Source organism: Rattus norvegicus, chromosome 3 (assembly GCF_021556685.1).
Source record: "Rattus norvegicus strain SHRSP/BbbUtx chromosome 3, alternate assembly SHRSP_T2T, whole genome shotgun sequence".
NCBI lineage: Eukaryota > Metazoa > Chordata > Mammalia > Rodentia > Muridae > Rattus > Rattus norvegicus.
Window position 1 is genome coordinate 117823210 of NC_141536.1, and position 27116 is coordinate 117850325.

Genomic DNA, 27116 nt, shown 5'->3' on the forward strand with positions numbered 1-27116 from the left:
GAGTTGGTTTAATGCAGGTGTCGTCGGACCAATTTAAACCTATCCCCGCCTTGCTTACGAGTGAACGGGACTCCAGCTACTGCTGTTTTCTTCGGCTTTGACCATTGCTGGGGGTACCTGCTTTTCTAACTGCTGGCCTGGCTACTTCCCCCAACAGTGTACCCCAAATGCTTGCTGCTTCTCCCGGCCATGTGCTCACGGTCCATCTCCTCTCATGGCAGCTTTGGCTTCCTTCTCAAGCTGCCAAGTCCTTTCTCTTCTCCTCCCCCTCCAATCCCCAAGGCTCTAGCCATTTTTATTTAAATCAATAGTTTTAAATTATGGAACAAGGTTTGCTGGTAAACTAGACTTTTGGGCACAGAATTTAGCATTACAATACATAGCCGTAGAGCAAACCTCAACATGCCGGGCGATACAAATAGATCTTTTACTCTTCTACAAGCCTCTGTCTAGTTTGACCAGCACCATTTGTTGAAGGTGCTGTCTTTTCTCTTGTTTTCTACTTTATAAAAAAATCAGGTGTTTGTGGGTGTGCAGACTTAAGTCCTAGTCTTCAGTTCCATTCCATTGATCTTTAGCTATCCGTGTGTGTGTGTGTGTGTGTGTGTGTGTGTGTGTGTTCACTTATAAAACTAAAGATTGTTTTGTTTTAATGTATGTAAAACATTGTGCTGCAATTTTAATGGGGATTGCATTGAATCTCTAGATTGCTTTGGGTAGGATGGTTATTTTTCTTTTTTTGCAATATTAATTTACTACTAATCTGTGAGCACGGGAGATCTTCCCATCTTCTGGTGTCTTTAATTTCTCTCTTCAACACCGAAAAGTTTTTATTATACAAATCTCTGGCTTGCCTGGTTAACATTACTGCAAAGTATGTTTGAGGCAATTATGAAAGTTTCCATTTCCCTCATCTCATTCTCTGTATGTTCATCATTATAGAGAGAAAGACTTCTGATTTGTGTGTGTTACTTTGTGTTCTACTCCTGACCAGGAGCCCCTAAGTTTCCACAAGGGGTCTAGGACATAGCTTTTACTGAATTTGGGATTTCTGATAGGATTCCTAGAAAGCAGTGAGTTTATAGCTGGGAAAAGAGAAAGTCTTTAAACAAAATCGGGTTGTTTCTTAGGTTTTTTTTTTTTTTTGACATGGGCGTCTTGCTGTACAGCCCTGGCTGGCTTAAAATATACTTTGTAGATTAGGCTAGCCTTGAACTCACAGAGAAGATTGGCCTGTTTCTGCCACTGGAGCACAGAGATTAAAGGTGTGTGCAACTGATAAAGAAGAAACTTGAAGTCTTCGAACTGATGGTATAAAGAGTTTGTAAATAGATTTAGCTAAAGGAGTACTGCCCCCTCGCCCCCCAAATTCTCAAAAAAAAAAAAAGTAGTACACCAACCATGGATGAGTAAAAATACAATGTGAGGGTGTAAGTGTTTATTCGCCGCCATCAAGTCCGTCCCCAAGGGACACGCCTCTCAGCAGGCAGCTTAAGGGGCAGTGCCGGGTTCCTGGCCTGCCATAAAGCACCCCCCACCTTCTTTATACTTAATTTTTATATTTTGAGGCAGAGTTTCACTATGGTAGCTCTGGCTGTCCTAGAACTCACTGTGTAGACAAGCCTGGCCTCTCAGTCACAGAGATCTGCCTGCCTCCTCTTCGAGTCCCCAGTTCTTCTCTTGGGAAAAGCATAATTCTGCAACATGGGTAGGATGATGGCCCTGGATAACAACTGTTTGGAAGAAACAAGGACAAACACCACTGAAATACTTAGGAAATAATTCTGGCAATATCTTTTGCAGTGTAAATCTCCCATCTGTTCAAGTAGCTGGGCTGTGGTCTTCTGTCTCTGTTTTAAATTGTTTTCAATGTGTAACCTGGGGCTGAAACTGAGAGATTTAAGGATGATAGCATATATAAAATGTATAAACCTCTGATGTATATAAGTTAGTAAATCTTCTATTCAAGGTTGGCTCCTCTCTGAGTATTAGCCAGAGGCAGACAAATACTATTAAAGAGCTTTTCCTTTATTAATCTAAGAGTACAGAGTGATTTCTCACTGGGAAGTCTTATTATTTTTATAACACCAATATGGCTAGCACAAATGTTCTTAATTGTGTTGGAATTCTTTATGAGTTGGCAGAAGGCTTTGACTAGACTTGAGAGTGAGGGCTCCTTTCTCTTCCTATGCCTGCATATTTCTGTCTTCCTGTCTTGCTTCCTGTGTCTGTACAGGGTGTGGATTCACAGTGATTTCACCGACTATGGCTTATATCCAGAAGAGGGACTTCTATTTTTTTTTTTTTTTTGGTTCTTTTTTTCGGAGCTGGGGACCGAACCCAGGGCCTTGTGCTTCCTAGGTAAGCGCTCTACCACTGAGCTAAATCCCCAGCCCCGGGACTTCTATTTTTAATTTACTTTCTAGAATTACACTTAAGACCAGAGAGTTAGCTCAAGGATTAAGAGCACTTATTGTTCCTGCATAGGACCCGGGTTCAATTCCCAGCAACCACATGACAGGTCATAATTATCTGTAACCCTAAACCCAGGGGATCTGATCTCCAAGGGCATTGGGCATGTATGCGGCGCACTTGCATACATGCAGGTAAAACATGCATCCACATAAAATAATAAATCTTAAAATACTTAGAATTAGACTTACTTCTTTATTTTTATGTGTTTGTATGTGAGCATGGGCTTGTTCATGGTGTAGCATGTGTGTGGGGGTCGGAGGATGGCTTACTGGAGTCAGTCCTTTCCTCTCACCATGTAGTCCTTAGGATTGAACTCAGGTCAACAGGCTTGGCAACAAGTGCCCTAACCCACTAAGTCACCTCACAGCCCCCTTAATTCACTACTCTGAATGTTGTTAGGTCAAGGCAAATTTATTCCTATGTAAATCGTATCTCAGAGCAACTGAATAACCGATGTGGATATGTTATTCTTTATAGAATTACTCCAACTCATCCCCCAAACTGTAAGTTCTACCAGTGAAATAATTCTTTTAGGATAGCGCCTTTTATGATGGCAGACGTGGTCCTTGTTTGCATTGTTCTCTTTTTTGTTTTGGTTTGGTTTGGTTTGGTTTGGGATTTTCAAGCCTAGTATCATAGAGGACTGAACTTAAATGTCTGTTGAGGTGCTGGGAAGCAAAGCTGGGGCTCCTTGCAAGTGACAAGTTCTTTATCATTGAGCTGCACCCCTCTGCCACCTGAATTAAAAACCTTATACGTTTCTTAATTTAGATTTAAGTAACCAAGCAGATGTCTGCCAGATTCCCATTATTTTGGATCACGCAGATCTGTGATAATAATCTTTGATTCTGAAAACATTTGGTGAAAGACTAACAGGAAACTTTATAGTGGATGAGTCAGAGTGACACCCCCTGAACAATGAAAAGGGCTTGCAGAGAAACATCGCCTCCTTTAAAGTTTATTTGGTTTTATAATCATGAAGCAATGGGTTGCATCATGGCCTTTATAAGCATAATTTTTGCTGAGCTCTCTTTTCTCCTCCCTCCCTATACCATTCTGGCTTCTTGCTCATTCCCTTCTCCCTCAGAGGTTTCCCCTTTCGAGTCACATGTCCTCTTTTCCCATTCCCACCCCCAGTGTTTTCATTCTTTCCCCTTTTGCCTCCTTCATGGTCTTCCTTTTAGTTTCATGACCTATAACTCCCATGTGTACACATACATACAAATTAAAACCCGTGCCATGTAGAACATAGAGAGCCGCTGTGATTGCTTCTCTGAGTGTGGGTTATTTATTATAACAATTTCAAAATTCATAAATTTTCTTGAAAAAAAATTATGACAGATTTTTTATGGCTGAGTAAAATTATATTTAATATACTTGAGATCTCATGATCGGGAAGGTGATTTTCCCTGGGGAGGTTCATCCATTGTAGTCTAGATGTGATGACCCTTCTGACTTCCCCAAACAGGAAGCCCCAAACAATTTATGAATGCCTTGGTGGTGGTCCAGGACTGAGTTCATGCTCTCTCCAGAAATATTTTTAAAAAGAAGTTCTATTGTGGATATGTGGATATGCACCATATTTTTCCTGTATATCGACTCATGAACAACAAGGCTGGTTCCATTTCTTTCCTGTAAACAGTATAGCAATAAATATAAATGTGCAATCATGTTTATGACAGAATCCAGTCATGTGGGTATATTCTCTCTCTCTTTAGAATCTGTCTTTAAAATGATCTCGATGGCTCACTTACTAGTCTACTTTCACCAAGGATATTAATATGAACAAAAGCCCTCTATTTTTCTTTTATTGAAAATAGTTTTTTAACTTCACACTCGTGTCTAGGTTCTAGTGGCTAGGTTTACATTTATTCGTTTGTCCATTCTTAAAATATAACAAAATTAAATATAAGATAAAACAAAAACGATCACATTATAGAGTAGGACAAGACAAACCAACAGAAGGAGGAGAGCCCAAGAGAAGTCACAAGAACAGAGACCACTCATTCGCACACTCAGGAATCCCGTAAGAACACTGAACTCTATGCCATGATAAAAGCGCACAGCGCCTGGTATGCACCCGTGCAGGGCCTTTGCGTGATGTTTCAGTCTCATGCTGCGCCATGGTTAATGGACTGTGAGGGTGTTCTCTTCAGCAATGGGCCCTTTGTGTCAGTTTGTAGAGAGTGACCCTATAGTCTCAGCAACATTCTGGGTTGTTTTTTGGAATTCCCATGGGGCCTCTTTGTCCAACAACTCAATTAGATGTAACTCAATCCCACTACCCGAAGCTTCATTTTGCGACAAGAGATGGTTAATTGGGACTCTGTCTTCCCGTTATTTTGTAGTTTCCTTTAGAGTGCCTTCAAATATGGATCCTTTAGGATGATTCTACTATATTAGGCTTCCACACTCTCCCTCAAATGTCCCTTGGTTTTAGCTGTCTCTCCCAATATTCCCTCACAGGACTCCCTCTCTCCTCTCTTCCTCCCCTCTCTTCACTTGATCCTCTCACTCCAGACTCCCTAATGCCTCTATAAACATCTATTCTACTTCCCTGTTCTAATGAGGTCATCTGTTCCCTCCAGCTCTATACTTACCCTCTGTGTGCTCCTTCCAGCCCCTGCTCTATACCTACCCTCTGCGATTTTATGGGTTATAGCTGTTTTATCACGGCATTGACAGCTAATAGTCACATATAAGTGAGTGCACACCATATCTGTCTTCCTGGGTCTGTGATATCTCACTAGTTCTTTATACTTGTTTGCAAATTCCACGGCATCTTTTTTTTTTTTTAAATAGCCGAGTAATACTCCATTGTGCAAATTGTACCACATCTCTTTATCCGTTCTTCTGTTCAGGCACATCTAGGTTGTTTCCAATTCCTGGCTTTTACAAAGAGAGCGACTGTTATTCTGTGTCTGCTTTTCCCCCTTGCAGTACGCAAGTCCGTTGCACACTTCATTGGGTGGGTGGGTTCAATGCAGGGCCTTGGTGGTGGTGGATAAGAGAACAAAAAATACCCATACCCAGGAACAGCTTTGGAGAACTGGTTCAGTCTCTGGGGCAAGGTTTGTGTGACTGTGTACAATTGGCCAGGACAGGGGTGTTGGAAGATGCTTCATCTGCATACTCAGGTACAAGGGGAGAACCTTATATGGTCAAACAAGGAGTGAGGCCCAATAACTGTCAGTGTAGTAAATTCTGAATGGGGTTGATAGTGGGGCATCAGGCTTCATGGTGCCAGGTTGGGAGGTAGAAGGGAGCCAACATCTCCCATCCTCATCTGAGGTATCCAGGGCTGAAGTTATGCTCGACTCTTCTTCTGCTAATCCTGGGCCATTATGGCCTCACGAGCAACATTAAACATGGTGGAGCAAGTGTTTCTGTGGCAGGATGAGGCACCCTTTGGGCATATGCCAAAGATTTGAGATACTGATTTCTACAGTGGCTGCACAAGTTTGCACTCCCACCAGCAGTGGACAGTGCTCCTCTTTCTCCATATTCTATTCTGACAGGTATAAGATGACATCTCAGGGCCACTTTGATTCGCATTTCCCCGATGGCTAAGGATGTTGAACATTTCTATGTTTCCTGGCCATTCGAGATTCCTCTATTGAGAATTCTCTGTTTATATTTGTATTTCATTTTAAAATCAGGTTTTTCAGGCTGGAGAGATGGCTCAGTGGTTAAGAGCACTGACTGTTCTTCCAGAGGTCCTGAGTTCAATTCCCTAGCACCCACATGGTGGCTCACAACCATCTGTAATGGGATCTGATGCCCTCTTCTGGTGTGTCTGAAGACAGCTACAGTGTACTCATATAAATAAAGTAAATGAAAATTCCTAAAAAATTAAAATCAGGTTTTCTTGATATCTAGTTTCTTGAATTCTTTATATATTTTGGATATTAGTCCTCTATTGACTGTGTAATTGGTAAAAATATTTTCCCACTCTGTAGCCTGTCACTTTGTCCAAAATGGCTTCGAAACTGTCCAAAAACTGCTTCTCAGTTTCATGAGGTCTCATTTATTAATTGTTGATCTTAGTGCATGCATGAGTGGTGTTCTGTACAGAAGGTCTTTCCCTGTGCCAACGAGTTCAAGGCTAGTCCTCACTTTCTATTCGATCAAGCTCAGTGTATCTGGTTTTATGTCGAGGTCTTTGATCTATTTGGAGTTGAGTTTTAGGGGGTGGCGGTGGAGGGGCTTTGCAAGGGAAAGGAGAGAAGGATATCCCACCAGGACCTGCTTAGTCAGTCCCCTGAGAATGAGGGCAGGGAGTGAAGAAGGGCACAGCAGGGACAAGACTGAGAGGCTGGATTTGGAAGAATGGAGGGAGAGGTAAGGATCTCCCTGCTTCTCTGTCAGGAATAACCCATGGCTTTCCAGGAAACTTCTACTGCTTCCATGGCCGGAGAGATTTGGATATACTCCCACGAGCAGTAGACCTATGGTAGTTCTACTTTTAGTTGTTTGAGAGAACACCACAGTGATCTGGCTGCACCGATGTACATGCACGCCCACCAGCAGTGTAGAAGCCGTGCTCTTTCCCCACATCCTCACCAGCATTTGCTGCCATTTGCTTTCTTTTTCTTTAAAAATACATATATTTATGTACAGCAAATGAGAAACTGAGTTCTGATCTCTGGAAAAATGTCCAGGATCTGACAAACTGTGTGAGTCAAGTGTCTTGTACACACTGGGCTTGAGAATTATAAAACTAACTGCTGTCCAGGGCTGGGAAATCTGACAGGCTATGTTTGAGAGCTGTAATAGTTGCCCCTGTAGGGCTCAGGGTGTTCTCAGCCAACGTCTGCATGACACCTGTAACAGGAGACAGCCCCATCTGCTCCTCTTAGCTGCTGTCTCTTGCTGCCACTTCCTCCTGCTGGAAGGTAGGGATTACAAAGGCTGCAAGTTCTGGGATTACCAGTGACTCAAAGCACATAGTAACAAGCCTCCCATCTGAGTGTCCAGAGCTGCAAGTCTCGGCCTTCTAATGCGTGGAGATGTGGGCCTCTGGTTCTCAGGACTTGTCACTGTAAGCTTCTGGGTCTGACAATACAACACCTAGGATGTGGCACTCAAGGGTCCATGAGTGAAGGCACTGGATAAGTTCCTCTTTACCTACATGTAATACTTATCTGGTTAGAACAAAAGCATTCAAACCAGTCTGAAGATTACTAAAAACCATCCAATTCGTAAATAAGAACAAATTGAAGTGAACCAGAAATGGGCCATGTCCTGATTGTAAATAGTCTCTAATATTTTTTTATTATTTATTTATTCATTTGAGTCTAGCTGTCCTGGAACTCGCTATGTGGACCAGGCTGACCTCGAACTTACAGAACTCTACCTGCCTCTGACTCCCCAAGTGCTGCTAACATTTTTATTTTATTTTAAAATGTTTATGTGTGGGGGTGTTTTGCTTACAGGTTTATTTGTGCATCATGCCCGTGCTTGGTGCATGTGGAGGCCAGAAGAGGGCATCAGATCCCCTGGAGCTGGGATCACAGATGGTTATGAACCAGCATGTGGATTCCAGGTCTTGTGCAAGACCAGCCAGTGCTCTTAACTGCTGCTGCGTCATCTCTGTAGCTCCATCGCTCTTTAAAATCATCCCTCTCGGGGTTGGGGATTTAGCTCAGTGGTAGAGCGCTTGCCTATCAAGTGCAAGGCCCTGGGTTCGGTCCCCAGCTCCAAAAAAAAAAAGAAAAAAAAATCCCTCTCTTTAAAAGATGTCTCCTTTTGAGTGTGTGGGTGTTTTTGGTTTGCTTTAGGTTTTGGGTTTTGGGTTGGTTTTTGGGTTTTTTTTTTTTTTTTGAGTCATTTTTAATGAATACTGTCATGGTTACTCTTCATTGTCAACTTGGATGGGATTGGAATCATTCAGGAGACACACTTCTGGTTGTGTCTGTGAGAGCATATCCAGAGAAACCTAACTGAAGAGGGAAGATCTGTCCTGAAGGTAGGTGACAGACTCCCGTGGGCTGCATTAACCCTCTGCTTCCTAGCTGTGGGTGGGACGTGGCCAGCTTCTCACACACCTTCAATACCTTGGGCAATACCTTCAAACTGTGAGCCACGAGAAGCCCTGCTAAGTTGCCTTTGTCACAATGAAGAGCAATCAATATTAATATTACACAGTGGAAGTGGCCTGCGCTATCGAAGTGGTCACTAGGTCACAAAAGCCTTTACAGCTTTCACTCTCTGTTGGATTCGCTCTAGGGGAAGGATACACTAGCAACTTTAAAGAGAATTCCACATGGTGACAAACTGAAGTTGTTTGTCGGCAGCTCCCAAGTGACAAGAGTGAGCAAGTCAGGACTTCAGACGGCTGTAGCTCAGACTGATAATTTGACTGCAACGCTGACGTACCAGGGCCAGACCACTTGGCTAGACTGCCCCTGAAAGCCTGATCCATGGGAAGCGTCAGATGATAAATGCTTATTACCGTATTAGTTAGCTGAAATAAGGGCGAGATCATTTGCCAAAAGAGCCAAGTATATATATTAATTAATTAAGCTCACTTAAAAAGTAGAGTGTGAAGTTTATTCTTTTTTTTCTTTCTTCTTCCCTTTTTTTTTCAGAGCAAGAGACAGCACATGGGGTCTCATACTGTGCTCTACCGTGAACTGTAACCTTTGGTTTTCTTTCCTCCCTCGTTTGCTTTGTATATGTTTGAAATTTTTTATGATACAAATTGAATCTAGGATTTCTATTGCATAATTACATAAATAAATCCCAGGTAGGTTATAGTTTAGAATACCTAAATATCTTTTATATGGCCAGATTGGAAAGGAATTCTCATTCTGGGACTATTCGTGTTGCAGTGTTAGAGATTGAATTCAGGGCCTGAAATATACTACCACTGAACCATACTCCCTTCATTAAAAAAAAGTCATTTAAAAAAATTGTGTGTATATGTATATGTCTGTGTGTGTGGGCATGCGAGTGCAAACGTCTGTGGTATTCTGACAAAGGTATCAGATTTGGAGCTGGAGTTAGAGGCAGTTGTGAGTGGCTAGGCGTATTTCCAGGGAATCAAAGATGGGTCCTCCACAAGGCAGCCCATACTTCTAAGCTCTAAGCCATCTCTCCAGCCCCCTTCCCACCTCCTTTCTTGAGACAGGATCTCAGTATATAACCCAGGCTGGTCTTGAAATTGCAACTGATCCTCTCCTATTGTTCCCGAGTATCTGAATTATCAGGTAAATTGTATCCTCTTTCTCTTCTTTTTTTTTCCCTTGGAATATGTGTTTACTAGGTAGCTCTGGCCAGAACTTGCTGTCCAGAGTGCACTGGCCTCTAATAAAGAGCCTCCCTCTTGCCCCTGCCTCCAGAGAGCTAGGATTAAAGGCATGTGCCACTCCACCCATCAAGAAAGGAATTCTTAAAACGAGGAACAAACGCCAGAGATTATAAGTAAAAGATACATTTACCTTCGTTTTTAAAATGACTACTTATTACACGATGAACCTCAATCTGAAAAATTATAGTCCCCATGCATATTAAAGAAAAATAGTATCTGAATATATTAGTAATTACTGCAAATCTACAAGAAAACAATAACTGATAGGAAAATGGGTCAGTGGTGTGATTGTATAATACAGAAGAGAGAGTCAAACAGCCAATAAACCAATAAAAGATTAACCAGAAGCAGGGCACAGTGCCACATTAGTTCCAGCCACTCAGGTTGCTAAGTCAGGAAGGACAACAGAGCCTAGGGTTTCAGGGCCAGAAAGGGTCAGTTTGTTTGTTTATGTGTATGGGTGCTTTACCTGCATGTATGTCTATGTATCACTTACATGTCTTGTGCCAATGGAGGCCAGAAAAGGGCATTAAATCCCCTATAACTCCAAGTACAGATGGTTGTGAGCTCCATGTCAGTGCTGGGAACCTGGGTTCTCTGCAAAAGCAGCTAGTGCTCTTAACCACTAAGCCATCTCTCCAGTCTTTCCTCCTCCTCCTCTTCCTCTTTCTCTTTCTCCTCCTCTTCTTCTTCTTGTTTGTTTTTTTGTTTTTTGAGACAGGGTCTCATGCAGCCAAGGATGGCTTCCAACCTATTATGTTGTGGAAGATGATATTGAGTTTTCTTTTTTCAAGATTTACTTATTTTATTTCATGTATGTGAGTACACTGTTGCTGTCTTAGACACACCAGAAGAGGGCATCAGATCCCATTACGGATGGTTGTGAGCCATCATGTAGTTGCTAGGAATTGAACTCAGGACCTGTGGAAGAGCAGCCAGGGCTCCTAACCACTGAGCCATCTCTCCAGTCCTCCAGTGTTGTTATTTGACAGCTAGTTTTCTTCAATTATTTTATGTTTTTTGAATTAGGGTCTAGTTTTGTTGCCTAGGCTGGCCTTGAACTCCTGAGCTCAAGTGACCACCCTGGTTCAGCCTTCTGAGTATTGGCATTACAGGCATGTGTTACTACTCAGGGTATCCCAAACTCCAGCTCCCTCTCCTTTCTGAGTCCCACACCATTTCCCAGAGCTTCTCTCCTGGAATTAAGCGCTAATTGTTATCAAGAGGAACTGGTTTGCTCTCATACCTTATAGTAACTGCCTTCCCTCCCATCTCCTTTCCTCAGTGCACTGTGCTCCCTGGAATCCCGTGTGACACATGCTCTACTTGAATTCCTGCCTCAGATCCCTTTCTGGGAGAACCATTACTAATATCAAAACTATCTTGCTTTTTTGCCAGAATGGATAAATTCTGAATCCTGATGACCGTGGGAACTTTCCAGAAGAGAAAAGTTGCACCACAAAGGCCGACCAGACTACAGGCACACACTGTCCAAGCCCTAGGCTCTTCATAGACCTCCCAGATGTCTGCTTTCTTTCTGTCACCATTGAACCTGGTCTACAACTGGCAGCATAAGACTTTTCACTTTTATTTTTGAGACTGTAATGTAGCTACATCTTTTCCCCCTTCCCTTTCTTCCACCTAAACACAGCCTTCAGCCTTGACTTGTCTGGGTTCAGAGTTAAAATTCTACCGTCTCCTCCTTCCCCTGCCTCCCAGGTCTCATTGTGGAGCTTTGGCTGGTCCAGAACTTTCTATGTAGACCAGGCTGGCCTGGAATTCACAGAGATCAGTATTCCTCTGCCACCTGAGTGGCAGGATCAAAGGCCTGTGGTAGGAGTGGTGGTAAAGGATAGGAGGAGGGACACTATGTCAGGTGTGTCAAGTGTGTAGCCTGTCTGGAAAGTAGGATTTGCTCTAGGAAATGGAAGAGGCAGAAGCTGCAGAGTAGCCCACAGGGAAATGTGCTGGATAATGACAGCATTCGCATAGGGAACCCCATGTGATCCAGGGCTATAAACAAGATTTATGATTTTAGCACCATGGCCTGGGCAGTGGGAAGGGCAGTGGGCATGCAAGGTCTGGAGACCACTGCTAATGTGCAACACTTCCCAGACACAATGCTCCCAGCATGGTGCTCCCAGCCATGGTGCTCCCAGCCACGGTGCTCCCAGTATGGTGCTCCCAGCCACGGTGCTCCCAGCATGGTGCTCCCAGCATGATGCTCCTAGCTACAGTGCTCCCAGCATGGTGCTCCCAGCCACGGTGCTCCCACTCTTGCTGCAGTCAGATGTGCAAAGCTCTTTTAACTTTTAAAGGGAATATCAAAGAATATATGAACTACTTTCGAAAAAGCAGCATACTATTGAGCTCCATAGCTAGCTGTAACTTGAATTATGTGATCTTTCAAGCTTCTATTTCTACAATTGATCTTAACCAAAAGGGAAATGATTCCAGCTTCTATTTCTGACCGACTTGCTTGATTTCCCTTCGCTCTTCTTACATAAGATAGAAGCTGTTGGTTGGGGCTAGTCACATGCCACATAATAGACACATATATCGTATACCACAGTAGACCCAGAGATTATATCGCTTCAGTGATGATGTAGCCATTTTGGTTGGCTAAGTACAGTCTATGATGTTTGCACAGTGAGGAAATCACGCGACAGAGCATTTCTCAAAAGATAGCCTATGTCAAAGCGCAGTCTGTAGCATGATGAACTCCTATTGCTTTCCTTAGTGATTAGAACACTTACCGGTAGCTTATTAGGAAGAAATGCAGTGCATTCCTCTCAAGTCTCTTTTCGAATAAAAAGATAGCTGTTCCATTTAAAATAGCCAGTTCAGTTTCTAACCAAGTCAGCCAGGTCTACAACTGGCAGTATAAGTGGATACTGACTTATAAAAGGCAGGGCATGCAGAGGAAATGCTGACTGAGGAGAGTTCCTATTTGCATTGAGACAGTATGGGTAAATGTTGCGAAAGTGGCAAGTGTTAGATACACTGTTCAAAGATCACCTGGGGAGTGTAACTGACTGGCAGCCCCTCTGGCTTCCTCATGGGATTGTATTAGTGCAGGCTGATGCCTGAGAGATTCAGGACTGCTCCAACTGGCAAATTGGCTCCAGGGCTCCCCACTGGCTCAGCAAGTGTTTTCTCAGAACTGCACCTAGTTAGACTCCTCTTAACTGGTCTCCCCTTCTCCCTTTACCCCACAGCCATTAGGGCTTTATTCCACTCTGATTCATCTCCTTGCCTTCTCTGGCTTCTTTCCCCTTTACTGTTGCAGACATCCCCCTAATAAATACCTTGCTTGTCTGATTGTTTTAACATCTGCTTCTGAATAGACTGCCAGAGATACCCAGTGCCACAACTGGTTTCTACGGGCTGGAGAGAAGAGTTTATGTCTTGATTCTCAATTCTCCATTCAGTGACATGTTGGTAGCTTGAAAGATGCCCCAATGGGAACACTCTGCACAATAGAAGTCAATTAATGCTACACAAGTGGGCTTTTCTCCCCCAAATGAGCTGCTGGTTAGATGCTGATCAGTGTACCTTGTATACATTCAGTAGAAAGGCCCACCTGGTGGCACATGCTTTTAATTCCACCAGTCAGGAGCCAGAGGTAGGCAGATCTCTATGAGTTCAAGGCCAGCCTGGTACACGTAGATTCTGGCACAGCAAGGGAAACATAGAAACACTATCTCAAACCAATAAAAGGAATAAAAATAAATAAAAAATTTAAAAAAAAGTGCACACACTTAACCAAGAAACCTGGTGTGATGGTTTCGATGAGACTGGCCCTTGTAGGTTCATAGATGTGAACTTAGTCTCCAGTTGTTGAGCTGCCAGGGAGGGATTAGGAGGTGTGACTTTGTTCGAATAAGTGTTGCCATCAGTGGAGGAGTGTTATTAGGAGTGGGCTTTGAGGTTCAAAAGGTCACACTCTTGAATCCAGACAGACCCAGTCTGTTTGACTCTGTCTCTCAGGACATAAAGCTCTCAGCTGCTTTTCCAACACTATACCCACCTATGTATGCCACTATGCTCCTCACCGTGATGATAATGGACTAACCCTCCAAAACTGTAAGCAAACTCCCCAATTAAATGGCCACCGTGTTTCTTCATGGCAATTGAGCACTAAGATACTTGGGTTAAATTCCTGGACTGAAAGGCGAAGTGGAACACTTGACACTCGCCTACTGGGTACAAAGTAGTGTGTTCGACCTTCATTTCTGGGGAATAAAGTTTTGTAATAGCTGCAGGGTCTGAAGCCTCTAATGCAGAACTTGAGAGGCTGAGGAGGAGAATCACCTCAAGTTTGAGGTCAGCCTGGGCCACAGAGCAAGACCTCGTCTTGACAAAGCCAAAGGCAAACAGACACAAATTCCCAGACTCAAACTAGAAACTCCCCAAATGTCTCCCAGAAACAGAATAAATTAACAATTTGTCATAAAATGACATATATTCTCACACAAAAAGAATATGAGATGGGAAATAAGTGGCCTACTATTATAGAGAATATGGCTGGATATCACAAATAAAATTCTGAGAGAAAGAAGCAAGACATAAAAGAATTCACTCTGTAGAGTTCTGTTTATACACAGTAAAAACGACGACAGCATAGTAAAGTGAGTCTACGCTGTACAAAGTCAGAAGAGCGACTCACTCGCTGGCATGGGGACAGGAGCAGGCTAGAGGAGTCCCGACGGGGTCCTGATTCCTTATCTGAGTTCTGGTTATTTGTTATGTTTACTTTGAGGGTTTTCAGGGTTGTGTGTATATTTTACTTTTCTGCATTCATGTTATACTTTAGTGCAGAGTTTTAAAACACATACTGTACAGGTTATTTGTAACCACGAGCCATTCTAGTGGGCTCTTGACCACGCACAACTTCAGTTTTTTCTTATTTTACAAACTCACTTTATAAAAAATTTTCATGAGTTTAAATCCATGAGCAGTGTAGGGTCGATCATGTGGATTCTGTGTCCAATGGCCTTTGCAGGCAGGTGGCTTTGGAATTAAACACTTATTCTATGGGCCCCTGACTTAGTTACTTTCCTATTTGCTGTAAAAGGATGCCAATGACTGAGGTAGCTTATAAAAGAAAGCATTTAACTAGGGGCTTGCTTACAGTTTCAGAGGGTTACTTCTTGAATATCATGGTAGGGAGTATGGTAGCACACAGGAAGGTATGGTACTGGAGCAATACCTAAGCGCTCACATCTGATCAGAAAGTTGCAGGCAGAGATAGAGACTGGGCCTCCGGCTTTTGAAACCTCAAAGCTCACCCCTAGTGACACACCTCCTTCAGCAAGGCTACATCTTCTAATCCTTCATTAACTGGGAGCCAAACATTCAAAAGTGTGAGCCTCTAGCCATTCTCATTCAAGCTACCACACGCTGGATTCCCTAACACCCACCATTACTCTTACTTCGTATAGTTTCCCTCCGGGATTCCCTGAGTTTTTTTTTTTTTTTTTTTTTTTCTTTATACACACTCCCATCTCACCTAAGCAGAACTCAGTTTCATCTTGAGCATACACTTCTTAATTTTAAGAAGAATCATGTTCTCTCTTTGGTTCTGAAGTCCTATTTTATAGCCAGCAAGGCTTCTGTGGGTGTTGGAGCACAGCACAAAGATCTCCAGAGAAACCAGAAATATTTTTTCCAATGGGAAAGATGTAAAAAACCTGTTCTCCACCCAGAACGCAGAAAGTTGGAAGTAATTAACACAGCCTGATTTTTCTTCCTTCCTCTTTCACTGTCTTTCTTATGGATAACATTCTCTCTCTCTCTCTCTTTTTTTTTTTTTTTGGTTCTTTTTTTTTTTTTCGGAGCTGGGGACCCAGGGTCTTGCGCTTCCTAGGTAAGCGCTCTACCACTGAGCTAAATCCCCAGCCCCATGGATAACATTCTCTTAATAAACCATTTCTTCAAATGGTGCTTCAGGCTCCACTTTTAGAGAAATTGCCTTAGTCAATTCTTGTTGCCATTTACATTTATATCCGAAATTGGGAAATTATAAGGAAAAGTTGATTGGGCATCGGAAGATGGGCATCTGAGGATGCCCAGGATTATAATGTAGTGAGAAACTTGTGGTGCTTCAACCCACAACGGGAAGAAGCAGGCAAGTAAGTCTATTCGGAGAGAAGCAAGAGAAACCCAAGGAAGCTTAACTCACTGTATAACAACCTGTTCTCCTGGAAACTAACCCAGTGTCATGGGAGTAAGAACCGGGTGGCAGAGGCATTAATTAACTCATCTGTGTAAGCACTACTCATAGGTCTTGTGGTAGTTTGAATGAGAATGGCCCTGTCTTAGTTATTGTTCTATTGCTGTGAAGAAACATCACGACCAAAGCAACTTACAGAAGAAAGCATTTAATTGGGAGCTTAATTACAGTTTCAGAGGGCGAGCCTATTATCATCATGGCAGGACATGTGATGGCAGGCAGGCACAGCACTGGAGCAGTAGCTAAGAGCTTACATGGGGATCTACAGGCCGAAGCAGAGAGAGCATGAGACTGGCATGACTTCTGGAACTTCAGAGCCCACTCCCAGCAACACCCCTTCTCCAACAAGGTCATACCTTCTAACCCTTCCCAAACAGTTCCACCAACTGCGGATCAAGTCTTCAAATATATGAGCCAATGGGGGCCATTCTCATTCAAACCATCACAGACCCCCCCCTCCAGGAGGCTCATAGGACCCAGGTTCCTATGGCACCTGTATGGTGGCTCATAACCAGGCAGTTCATAATGATTCTGTTATTTATGGTCTAGATTTAAAGCATTCCAGGTTAAAGGCTGGTTTTGTTTGTCATTAGCATGAACATTTTGGCACCTGGAAATGTTGCCTTAGGAAGGACCAGTGAAGAAAGGGTAGAGCATGAATGCTAGGCACAAAGAGTCATGGTGTGAAATGAGAAAACTCCCCCATAGGCTCCGGTATTTGAACACTTGGTCTCCAGTTGATGACACTGTTTGAGAAGATTATGGAGCCTTTAGGAAGTGAGGGCTTGCTGTCCTTAGGACAGACTTTGATGTTGTATAGCCTGGTATCTCTTCCTGTTATTTCCCTCTGCTACCTGTGTATGGATAAAGTGTGCTCTTTCTGCTTCCTGTGCGCCAGGCCACCTTCATATTCCTGCCATGCCTTGTCTACTGTGATGGACTGTAACCCTTCTGGAACTATAAGCCAAGGTAAACATTTATTCCCTAAGTTGCTCTCCCCTTGCCCCATTAAGATGTATTTTATTTTATGTGTATAAGTGTTTTCCCTGAATGTATGTATGTGTACTATGTGCATTCTTGATACACAAAGAGGAGGTATTTTAGTCATAATTAGTCCACGGGGTTCAAAAGACATACTTCAAGGAGTGACCAGATATGACACATAGCTCACTACCTGTGTATATTTGATTTTATGATCATATTGGGTTTGTTTTGTTTTTGAGACAGGATCTCCTACATAGCTCTGACTAGCCAGGAACTCACTTTGTATGCCTGGGTGGCTTTGAACTCAGAGATCCACCTACCCTTGCCTCCCAAGTACTGGGATTAAAAGAGCATGTGCACCTGGATGATTTTTTTTTAATTTGTTATTGTGTGTGTGTGTGCTTATGCTATGGAATGAGTGTGGAGGTCTGAAGACAATGTTGTGGGGTCAGTTCTCTCCTTCTACGGGTTTCTGGGGTTGAATTTAAGTTGTCAGATTTACACAGCAAGTATCTACCCACTGAGCTATCTCACCAACTCTATTGTTTTTTTTTTTAATTAAAAAAATCTTTTTAATAGGGTCTCTCTATTATACATCTCTGATTTGTCCTGGAACTCACTATGTAGACCAGGCTGGCCTCACAAAGATCCATCTGCCTCTGCCCTCCAGTGCTGGGACTGAAGTCAGGTACTACCGCACCAAGTCTCACCAGCCCTTCCTTGATGAATTCTTTTTTTTTTAATATTTTATTTATTTATTATATATGAGTACACTGTAGCTGTCTTCAGACACACCAGAAGAGGGCATCAGATCTCATTACAGATGGTTGTGAGCCACCATGTGGTTGCTGGGATTTGAACTCAGGACCTCAGGAAGAGCAGTTGGTGCTCTTAACCACTGAGCCATCTCTCCAGTCCCCCTTGATGAATTCTTAATTGGGTCTACATCACTAGACTTCTTGTCCTTGTCGAGAGTGAGTTACAGGATGCGTTACAGTTTTCTATCGTGTAATCAGCCATTCCCCAACTTTCTGGCTTAAACTAGTACTCCTACTTATTATGCTCATAAACTAGTAGCTGTGTATCACAGGGACTCCTTTTCTTGGCTTCTTATCTGGTACCCAAGTGAATGGCTGTGGACTAGAAAGGTTGGAGCCCAGCTACCTTCCAGTATGGCAACTTCAGAGACGTGGAATTCTCTGATGGCACCTGGCTTTCCCCAGAGCAAGTGCTCTGAGACAGTTGTAAAGAAGCGTCAAGGCTTCTCGTGACACAGGAACCCCAGACTGTGACATCCTTTAAAATCTGCTGGCCAGGCAAATCATAAAAGCCAATCTAGATTTGAGGGAGCCAGAAAGGTTGGAGCCTCTCTCATGGCAGAAGTGTTAAAGACCGTACTAGCTTCTTTTGTGCTGCTGTGAGCAAAATGCCCCAACAGAAGCAGCTTAAAGGAAGAAATATCTATTTTGGCTCTTGTTTCAGTCTCTCACACAGGGAAGGCATGGCAGAATTCATGGCAGCTGTCTGTGGCAGGGAGAAGCATGGAGTGGAGGACGGCTTACACGGTAGCAATACAGAATTAGAGAAAGCAAGGAGAACCAGAGGCAGGAGTAAACTTTAAGGCAGCTCAGCCCAAGCCTTCAAAACAGTGCCAGAAGCAGGGAGCCAAGGTTAAAACAGGAGCCTGAGGGGATAGGTCAGATTCAATAGCAGAGACTTTTAACCGTGTGTCTACCACATGACCCACAGTAGGTCCGTGCCTTGACTTTCCTTCTTTCACCATACCCAGCGGTATGTAGAACACTGCAGAGGGAAAAGAGAAAAGATAAAGAAGTGAATAAACGTGAAAACTGGAATCTGGTTTTGGAGTTCTGGGATAGTTGGGGAGAGGCTGCTGCGTATGTAGCTTAGCTCTACCAGGCCTTCAGGGCGTGCAGAGAGAGGAAGGGCAAGGTCTGCTCTTGACACTGTTGTCTGAGTATGGGCACATTCGAGTTCTGAACTCCCAGGTTACTCAGAGAGGTTCTACAGGCATATATGAGGTTTTGTTTCCTAGGACCAGGTGCCCAAACTTTCAAGTATGTGCATAAGTATATTGCATAGCCCAAGTTACGAGGGGAAGTTAACGTCTCTAAAGCAGGCTTGAAACAACACTGAGTTTCTCTCTGGATGAGGCACAGTAGGAAAGATTTGTCCCTATTTTAGGTAACGCAGACATGACACGAGGAGAGATCTTGATTGTTAACTTGACTGTATCTGGGATCAACAGCACAAATACAAGCACATAGGCATTCTTGTGAAGAACTGATTTATCTCTCGAAGACTAGGATTCTCTATGTAGCCCTGGCTGTTCTGGAATTCACTCTGTAGACCAGGCTGGCCTCAAACTCACAAAGATCCACCTACCTTGCCTCGCGAGTGCTGGGATTAAGGTGTGGGCCGCCATTGCCTGGGCATGAAGAATTGCCTTAATCAGAGTATCTGAAGCAGGAAGACTCACTCTAAGTCTAGATGGCACTTGCTCATGGCAGGACACAGGACACAGAAGAAGGAACTTTGCTTTTGTCTGCTTGACCTTATTCTTGGAGGTGAGTTCATCTTTCGTGTTTCTGCAGCATTACCTCACTAATGTCAGAACTGGCTTCTTTGGATCAGCGGTGAGATCTCCAGGAGTCTTTTAGGACCCCAGCACCAAAATGGGACTGCTGAGTCCAGTCTTGTAGATCAAGCAACTACCAGATCTCTCATCTTTTCTAGTGTGAGACAGCCATTGTCAGACTTCTTGGATTGCATCCTGTAAGCCAATTTAATAACTCTCTTATCTATCTATCTATCTATCTATCTATCTATCCATCCATCCTCCTTTAGTGGAACAATTCAGATAGCTAAAACAACCCAGATGGTTTCTTCACTCAGTGACTGCCCTTCCAGCTATGATAAACTTACCAGGTTCATGTGCCTGGTGTCTTTTCTCTCCATATAACTTCTGTATGAAGGTGGAAGAGCAGGAGCATCCCAGAACAACAAACACCCCAAAAACCAGACCAAGCAAAAAGAAAAAAAGAAAAAGAAACAAAAAATTAAGATCATTATCTCATTACCACTTTCTTCGATTGGTTTAGTGGAGTCAAAGTCCAGCCCAGTACAAGGTTATGCTATTGGGAAGCATGCATCGTTGGGAGTAGAAGGAGAAGTAACTGGCGTTAGCAAGAAGGGTGTGCAAGTGTAAGGCTGAGAGTGCTCCACATAATTCTGGGCTGTTCTTTCTTCAGAGAATATGGAAAGGTCGTAGGGTACAAGATAATGTCAAACTTCTCCTGCAGAATTTAAGTTACACATAGACCTGGCCTGCTACTGGTTCAATCTGCTATCAAGGAAAGCCTGGCTGTGTGTGCATTCAGTCTGCTACACATTTATTCAAAAACCAGGAGCTTAACACACGTGCCATTTTGTTATCCCTATTTTAGAAACTCGAATGCAGTTAAGTACTGCTTCTTCAGGTCTCAGCTAGCACCACACCACACCATTAGGCAGCTTTTTGGACCCGGTTTCCCACCAAAAAGGAGTTGGGATTACGAGCTGATGGGCAGGAGGAGTCCAAAGAGTAATATTTACCACAGTCAGCTTGTCTAACAGGGCCAGGCAGCCACAGTCCGAAGGTACTGGCTACCTCGCTGTGGCGCGGTGCGGAGAGCAAATTGCTTCGGTAGACTAGGCGAGGCTCATCCGCGCTAAGACCCTGGCATTGAGCGGGCTTACCGGCTGGGTACGCCGGAAAATCACGGCCCTGGCCACGCCCCCGCGCATGCCAGCCCCACCCCGCCCGCCGCACAGCCAGAGCTCCGCCTGGATATGGACCCGCCGGGCCACCGTCTCCCGGCCCCGCCTAGCACGGCCAGGCGAAGGGTAGCCGGCGTGCGGGGTGTGTATGTGTTCGCTGGGCGCCGGCTCAGCCCCAGGAAGATGGTGGCGGCGGCGGCGGCGGCGGAGGCGACTGAGGCGCGGTTGAGGGGGTACACGACGGCGACAGCAGCGCCCGCGGGCTGGAAGGAGAGGCAGCACCGACCCTGCGCCGCGACAGGGGCCTGGAGGCCGTGGCCGCGCGCCGGGCTGTGTCTCCCGCGGGTGCTGTCGCGGGCGCTATCCCCGCCGCCGCTGCTGCCGCTGCTGCCGCTGCTCTTTTCGCTATTGCTGCTGCCACTGCCCCGGGAGGCCGAGGCCGCTGCGGTGGCGGCGGCTGTGTCAGGCTCGGCCGCAGCTGAGGCCAAGGAATGTGACCGGCCGTGTGTCAACGGCGGCCGCTGCAACCCTGGCACCGGCCAGTGCGTCTGCCCCACGGGCTGGGTGGGCGAGCAATGCCAGCACTGCGGGGGCCGCTTCAGGTGAGTGCGGGTGGGGAGTGTAGGCCCAGCCCGGTGTTCCAGGCCCAAGGAAGGTGCCCGGCATGAAATCGCGAGGATAGGGCTTGCCCCACTGTGTTTGATGGTCGCTTGCCTCCTGGGAGGGATGTTCATTTGGTGGACTTGGGGTCTACCAGTGGTGGAAGGTTGAGAAGGAACGGCAACACTCGGGAGGCATTTGTTGCTGTGGGGTTAGATTTGGGTCTTGAAGAGTATAAAAGCTGACCTCGAAAACCGGCTTATTAAGGATAAACGAAGTATTAAGGAAAAGGTGAGTGAGCCAGTTCTTCAGCACTACCTTGGATCAGCCCAAGAGATTGGAGATATGATTGCCTGTAAGAAGCGCTGCTTGAGGAAGTGACATGTTGGGTGAAAATAGAAGGCAGGGTTTGTAAGATTTCAGGGATAAGAGTACCATTGATTGTGTTCCAAGGAAGTGAGGAAACTAGTTTTTGAATCCTCAATGTTGGTGGCACATTGGAACAGGGCTGTCTAGGGAGGAGATTCCTCTTAGCCCTGGATTCTCTACAACATGAATTGGCCTGGTTTGGGGCAGAATCTTTTGGAGAGATCACTTATTAGCATTTATCTATTATTTGCTTCTGTTGTGGGAGAATTTTTGGATAATACACACAAGTAGATCGATCGGCCAGAGTTTGGTGTGGTCCACAAGAAGTTAGGAACACAGCAAGGGGAAGTTTATGTACACAGAACTACAGAGTCATCCATATCTTGGGCAGATATTCGTTGACTGTGTTCCCCATTTGACGTGGAAAAGTGAGGAAATGTGACCGTGGCATAAGATTCTTGCTCCAATGGATCTTAGGTTGTAGTGAGAGATGACAGGCAGTCAACAAAGCAATGAGCAAATGGAATGAGCAGGATAATTTCAGATAGTAGTAAATGCTATCAACAAAATACAAACAGGTGGTCTTACAGGATTCTGGCAAGCTGGTGACATAGCACTCATTTGAGTGTCATTTGATCTGAGACCTGAACCTGGCATAGGAGAACCTGTGGGAATGAAGAGGCAGAGAGTATGTGACTGGAGTAAGCAGAGAAGATTTAGAGGGGTTGGTGACATTGAATTTGAGCGTGTGAGGTTAAGTTGGATTTGCAAGTATGAAGTTGGGGAAAAGAATTCCAGATGGAAAAAAAGATGCAGATGCAGTGGTGGAGTCCAGAAGATGGAGTTTTCCTGGTGCCCCTGTAGAATAGAGTTGTGAGGGAGAAGTTTGGAATGTTGAAGTAATAGATCTCTGTCAGGTCTTCTAGGGGACTCAGAGATCAGTGACAAGATGAGCTCCTAAGTTTTACAGTGGAGAAACTAAGTAACCTCAGTATTTTTTGGGTTGGTTTTATAGTTTAGGATGTTGTGATTTTAGGCTTCCAGATACAGTGATAAACAAGTCGTATATAATTTTGTTCTTGGAGAACTTATCTCTTTGTTTGGGAGTAAAAAAAAATACTATACTGAAGCTGGAGAGATGGCTCAGTGGTTAGGAGCACTTGTTGCTCTTACAGAGGACTCGGGTTAGGTTCCCAGCGCCCATGTGGCGGCTCAGGTCGTTTATAACTCTAGTTCCAGGGGATCACATGTCTTTTTCTGACTTCAGGTACCAGGCACACAGGCAAAGCACTTGTACATGAAATAAAAATAAATATTTTTAATTTTTTGAGACAGGGTTTCTCTGTGTAGTCTTGGCTACTCTGGAACTTACTCTGTAGACCAAATTGGCCTCAGCCTGCCTCTACCTCCTGACCGCTGGGATTAAAGACATGTGCCACCCCCTCTGGCTCCCCAAATAAATAGTTCTTAAAAGTCCTTTAATTCTACATCCAGTCATCAATACACTGTGATTTTGCATGACTGTTGGGGTGAAGAGCAGCAGAGCCAGCTCCTTTCAGAACGAGACTAAGATTCATCTTCTGTTGCGATATTCCTGAGGGTGGGTGTTGAAGGGCCAGGTGACACCAAGACCGGTTAGAGAGGAGATGCAGTGACCATAGCAGAGAGACCAAGAGGGCTTCAGGGAGAGGCTGGTGTGGTGCTATGCCAGCTAGAGGTAGGAAGTCGATTCAGTAGAGCAATAGGACGCAACAGGTCACTCCAGAAAGAGAATAGCCTTAAAGGTCAGTTGACTTTAGATGCTTCCAAGGTCAAGGGGATTGATGGTGGGACCTTCACGTTCTGGAAACCTATGGGCATGAGAAGTTATGGGTAGTTGCTAGAGACTGCTGGTGTAGGTCACAGCCAGACAACACTGCTGCTGGTGAAGACAAGGTAGATACTGTGTGGTAGTGTAGAGATAAAATGGTTAGGTCTGCCTTTTAGACTGGTTTGTGAGAGCACGATAGTGAGGGGGAAAAGCTAACTTTTACTTTGGATGATTGAGAGACATTATTTATAAGACACAGGGACATAGGAAGGACTAGGCTGAGATAAGCTTAGATTTATACACAGAGTTTGGGGTGTTTTTAAGGAATGTACCTGGCACAAACAAGTTGTTGTGTGGGGTTATGTACCTGTAAGAGGGCTTGCTAGGGAGAGAAAGAGATCTGAGTGTCTGCATGAATAGTTCAGAGAAGGGCCTTTTTAAACAGGACAGGCAGTCTTAATAGTGCCTCAGCTACTCTCATATGTAAGTGACTGTCACAGACATTCCCTTTGAGCTTGTGCTCAATTAAGACTCAATTAAGACTGCCTCTGAAAATACCATTATAGTAAGTGGCTTCTAGAATTGTTAAAATAATAAAAGGCCAGGAGTTGTAGCACATACCTGCAATCTCAGCACTTTAGAGGTCAGGAATTCAAAGTCAACCTTGGGCAACATAGCAAATTTGTGGCCATTCTGATCTTTATGAGTCTATCTCAAAAAAAAAAAAAAAAAAAAAAGAAAGGAAGAAAAGCATTCACTCAGTGGCTAAGAATGCTGGTTGGTGACCTCTTCTACCCCGTGGGTGCTATGCAATGTGTAGTGCACAGTACACATAAAATAAATCCAAAAATCTTAAAAACTACATGTTCTGACGGGACATCTGTCTCCGGTCTATGATCACAGCTGTTGGGAAGCTGAGGCTGGAGGAACAGTTCAAGGCAAGGTTCAGCCACCTATTAAGTTGAAGAGTAGCCTGGGGCTACTTGAACTTGTCTCCAAAACTAGAGATAAAGGAAAAGGAGCAAGTTAGAGTCTTGTGAAAACTTTTAGTGGGATGATTTTTCATTGAGAGTGAGTAAAGAGTTAAATGTTGCTTTTGATAACAAGGGTTGATGTGTATCCTGGTTTAACCTTCCTCATTATGTCCTCCTCCTGTTCCTCCTCTTCTTCAAGTTAAACTAAGAGGCATTGAAAGAATACATATTTTTGGCTTAATTCTGATTTTCAATGATGTGCTGAATCTTGGATTGAGAGCCTCATGCCTGCTAGGTGAATACTTTACCAGTGAGCTATGTTCCCAATCCTACCATTTTGGTTTAGATGACATCAAGTCAGGGTGTCTGTTTTTGTGCACGAGTGTGCATGTGTACAGAGGTCAGAGGATAACTTGGCTCTGGAGCTTGGTCTCAAGTTGTCAGGCTTGTGTGTCAAGTGCTTTTACCCACTAAACTATCTTGCTGGCCCAGGTTTTAAGGCTTATTTATTATGTAAATCCTGTGTTAGAAGACTGTAGGTCTTTTTTTGTTACTTGAAAAGAATGTAGGATAATGAAGCTTTAGATTTCACTAACCCTATTACTAAGTTCATATTGTTATTTTGTCTCCCCTCCAGCCCCCCATTGGAGGACCGAACCCAGGGCCTTGCTTGCTAGGCAAGCGCTCTACCACTGAGCTAAATCCCCAACCCACTGGGTAAATATTGTATGCCTAATTTAGGCAGGGGTATAGCACTTTATCCTCAGGAAACTCAGGATGTGATATAAAATTTGAATTATTTTATGTGTATAGTAAATCACTTTTTTTCCTAAACAAAAGAAGATGATTGATTATAGAGAATAAGTTAATAGTATCAATTCAGTAGAAATAACTATAGCTGAATGGTTACTAAAGTAATATACTTTAACTTTTATGTGAATCTTCACTATTCAGTGATTCTTTTTTTTTTTTTTTTTTTTTTTTTTTGGTTCTTTTTTTCGGAGCTGGGGACCGAACCCAGGGCCTTGCGCTTCCTAGGTAAGCGCTCTACCACTGAGCTAAATCCCCAGCCCTCAGTGATTCATTTTTTATTTGTGATATTATTGTTGAAAATTTTTTAGGTGAATAAATATGCATCTAGTAATTTAAAGGTTAAACAATATATTAACTATGTTTGTGAAATAAACATAATTTAATTCTTTAAATTTCTTCAGTACAAAACTTGGCAGATGAAAGGGAGTAACATAGATTGGGTCTGTATACTTGCCTGCATTGTTAAGACAAACTTTCTGGAGAAGAAGCAGTTTGGCATTTGTTTTGTGACAGTGTATACTTGAACAGTAGTTATGGTCACAGCTGCATCTCCCTCCATTTCAAGTATTTTCCCACTTTTTTTTTCAGGTATTGTGCCAAATACTTTTTAGAAATTACCCCTTAATTCTTAGTGTTCCCATTTCATAGGTAGGTAAACTGAGTTGAAAGTGGGGGGGTGTTAAAAGTTGCTGCTTCTGTATGAGTGCAGACATGCCTGTGTATAGGTCAGAAGATGGTTTATGGAGTTGGTTCTTTTCTCCAGGTGGGATCTGAAAGTGAAATTCAAGTTGCCAGGCTAAGTGGCAAGCTCCGTCACCTACCTTGAAGTATTCTTGTTTTGTTTTGTGTTTTCCTATCTCCACGCTGGGGATGGGACTCAGGGCTTTTTATATGCTAGGTGTGCATTTCCACAGAGTGAAACCTAAGTACAGAGCTTGCAGATTTATTGACTAATTTGCCCACAGAACTTGGGTGAAATTGGAATTTGAACTTAGGCCTTATGTGATTCTGAAATCCTTCTGTCTGTGATACTGTGTGGCCTTTCATTTTTGTCTGAGTCCAGTTACCTTTGCAAACATTCTATTGGAAGCTCTGTCTTGGTTCCAGAAAATGCCTTGAAAAACAAAGGAAGAAAATAGATTTTTATAATGGAAAAGGTAGCATGAAAGCATCTCAGCTGCTTGAATCATTGACTGCTGGTTTAAGGACACAAATGCCCTTCCAACAGAGAGAGAATTCTGGAAATAAAAATTGAAGAAAATGGCAATTAGGTTTCTTTGTAGAACTTGCTAGGTAATTCTTGGTATTACCCTGAAGCCCTAAATTTATGTTCACAAGTCCAACTTGTGTTCTTATCTTTTGTGTGTGTGTGCTATTTCAGAGTTTGGAAGAGAGCTTAGGTCATAGTCCACAGTGACTGGTACTGAGTCTCCTGTATGTACTCTGTGGGATTGGTCTGATACAGCTTGATATGGAGACTAGGCTGCACTCACACTTGCAGCAATACCTCAGCTCAGCCTCTCAGGTGCTGAGATTGCAGGTGTGAGCTACCAAGCTTTGCCTCTTTATGATAGGATTCTTGGGATTCTGATGAAGGTCACCTTTACCCATGTCTTCTGTTTCTCCGGCACCTCTCTGTTATCTTCTGTCATTTCCTGGCATCTTTATTGGGATGCTTTGCTGTCAGCTCCTACTGAGCCGAACCCAACACCAAACAGACTTCATATCCTCATTGAAAAGAAAACAGTCCTTTCTCACTTCTCT

The 27116-nt window shown here is 43.7% G+C and overlaps 1 protein-coding gene and 1 long non-coding RNA gene across 4 annotated transcripts in view; one reads left to right on the forward strand and one right to left on the reverse strand.

Annotated features, from left to right (window-relative positions):
- Positions 1-18622: 18622 nt before the first annotated feature.
- On the reverse strand, positions 18623-20789 carry LOC102547276 (uncharacterized). The gene is made up of 3 exons (XR_015684607.1): positions 20622-20789; positions 19953-19992; positions 18623-18809 (listed from the first exon to the last, which is right to left on the reverse strand). It is a non-coding gene; the product is annotated as an uncharacterized LOC102547276 (long non-coding RNA).
- Positions 20790-20884: 95 nt separating this feature from the next.
- The window catches only part of Atrn (attractin), a 134112-nt gene continuing 127880 nt past the window's right edge, over positions 20885-27116 (forward strand). For 2 of the 3 annotated variants that reach the window (XR_015683439.1, XM_087654662.1), the window contains exon 1: positions 20885-21388. Coding sequence is in view for 2 of the 3 variants with exons in the window: in XM_087654662.1 (XP_087510788.1) it covers positions 20970-21388 (419 nt within the window). In the remaining variant the exon portion in view is untranslated. 3 annotated transcript variants of the gene reach the window in all.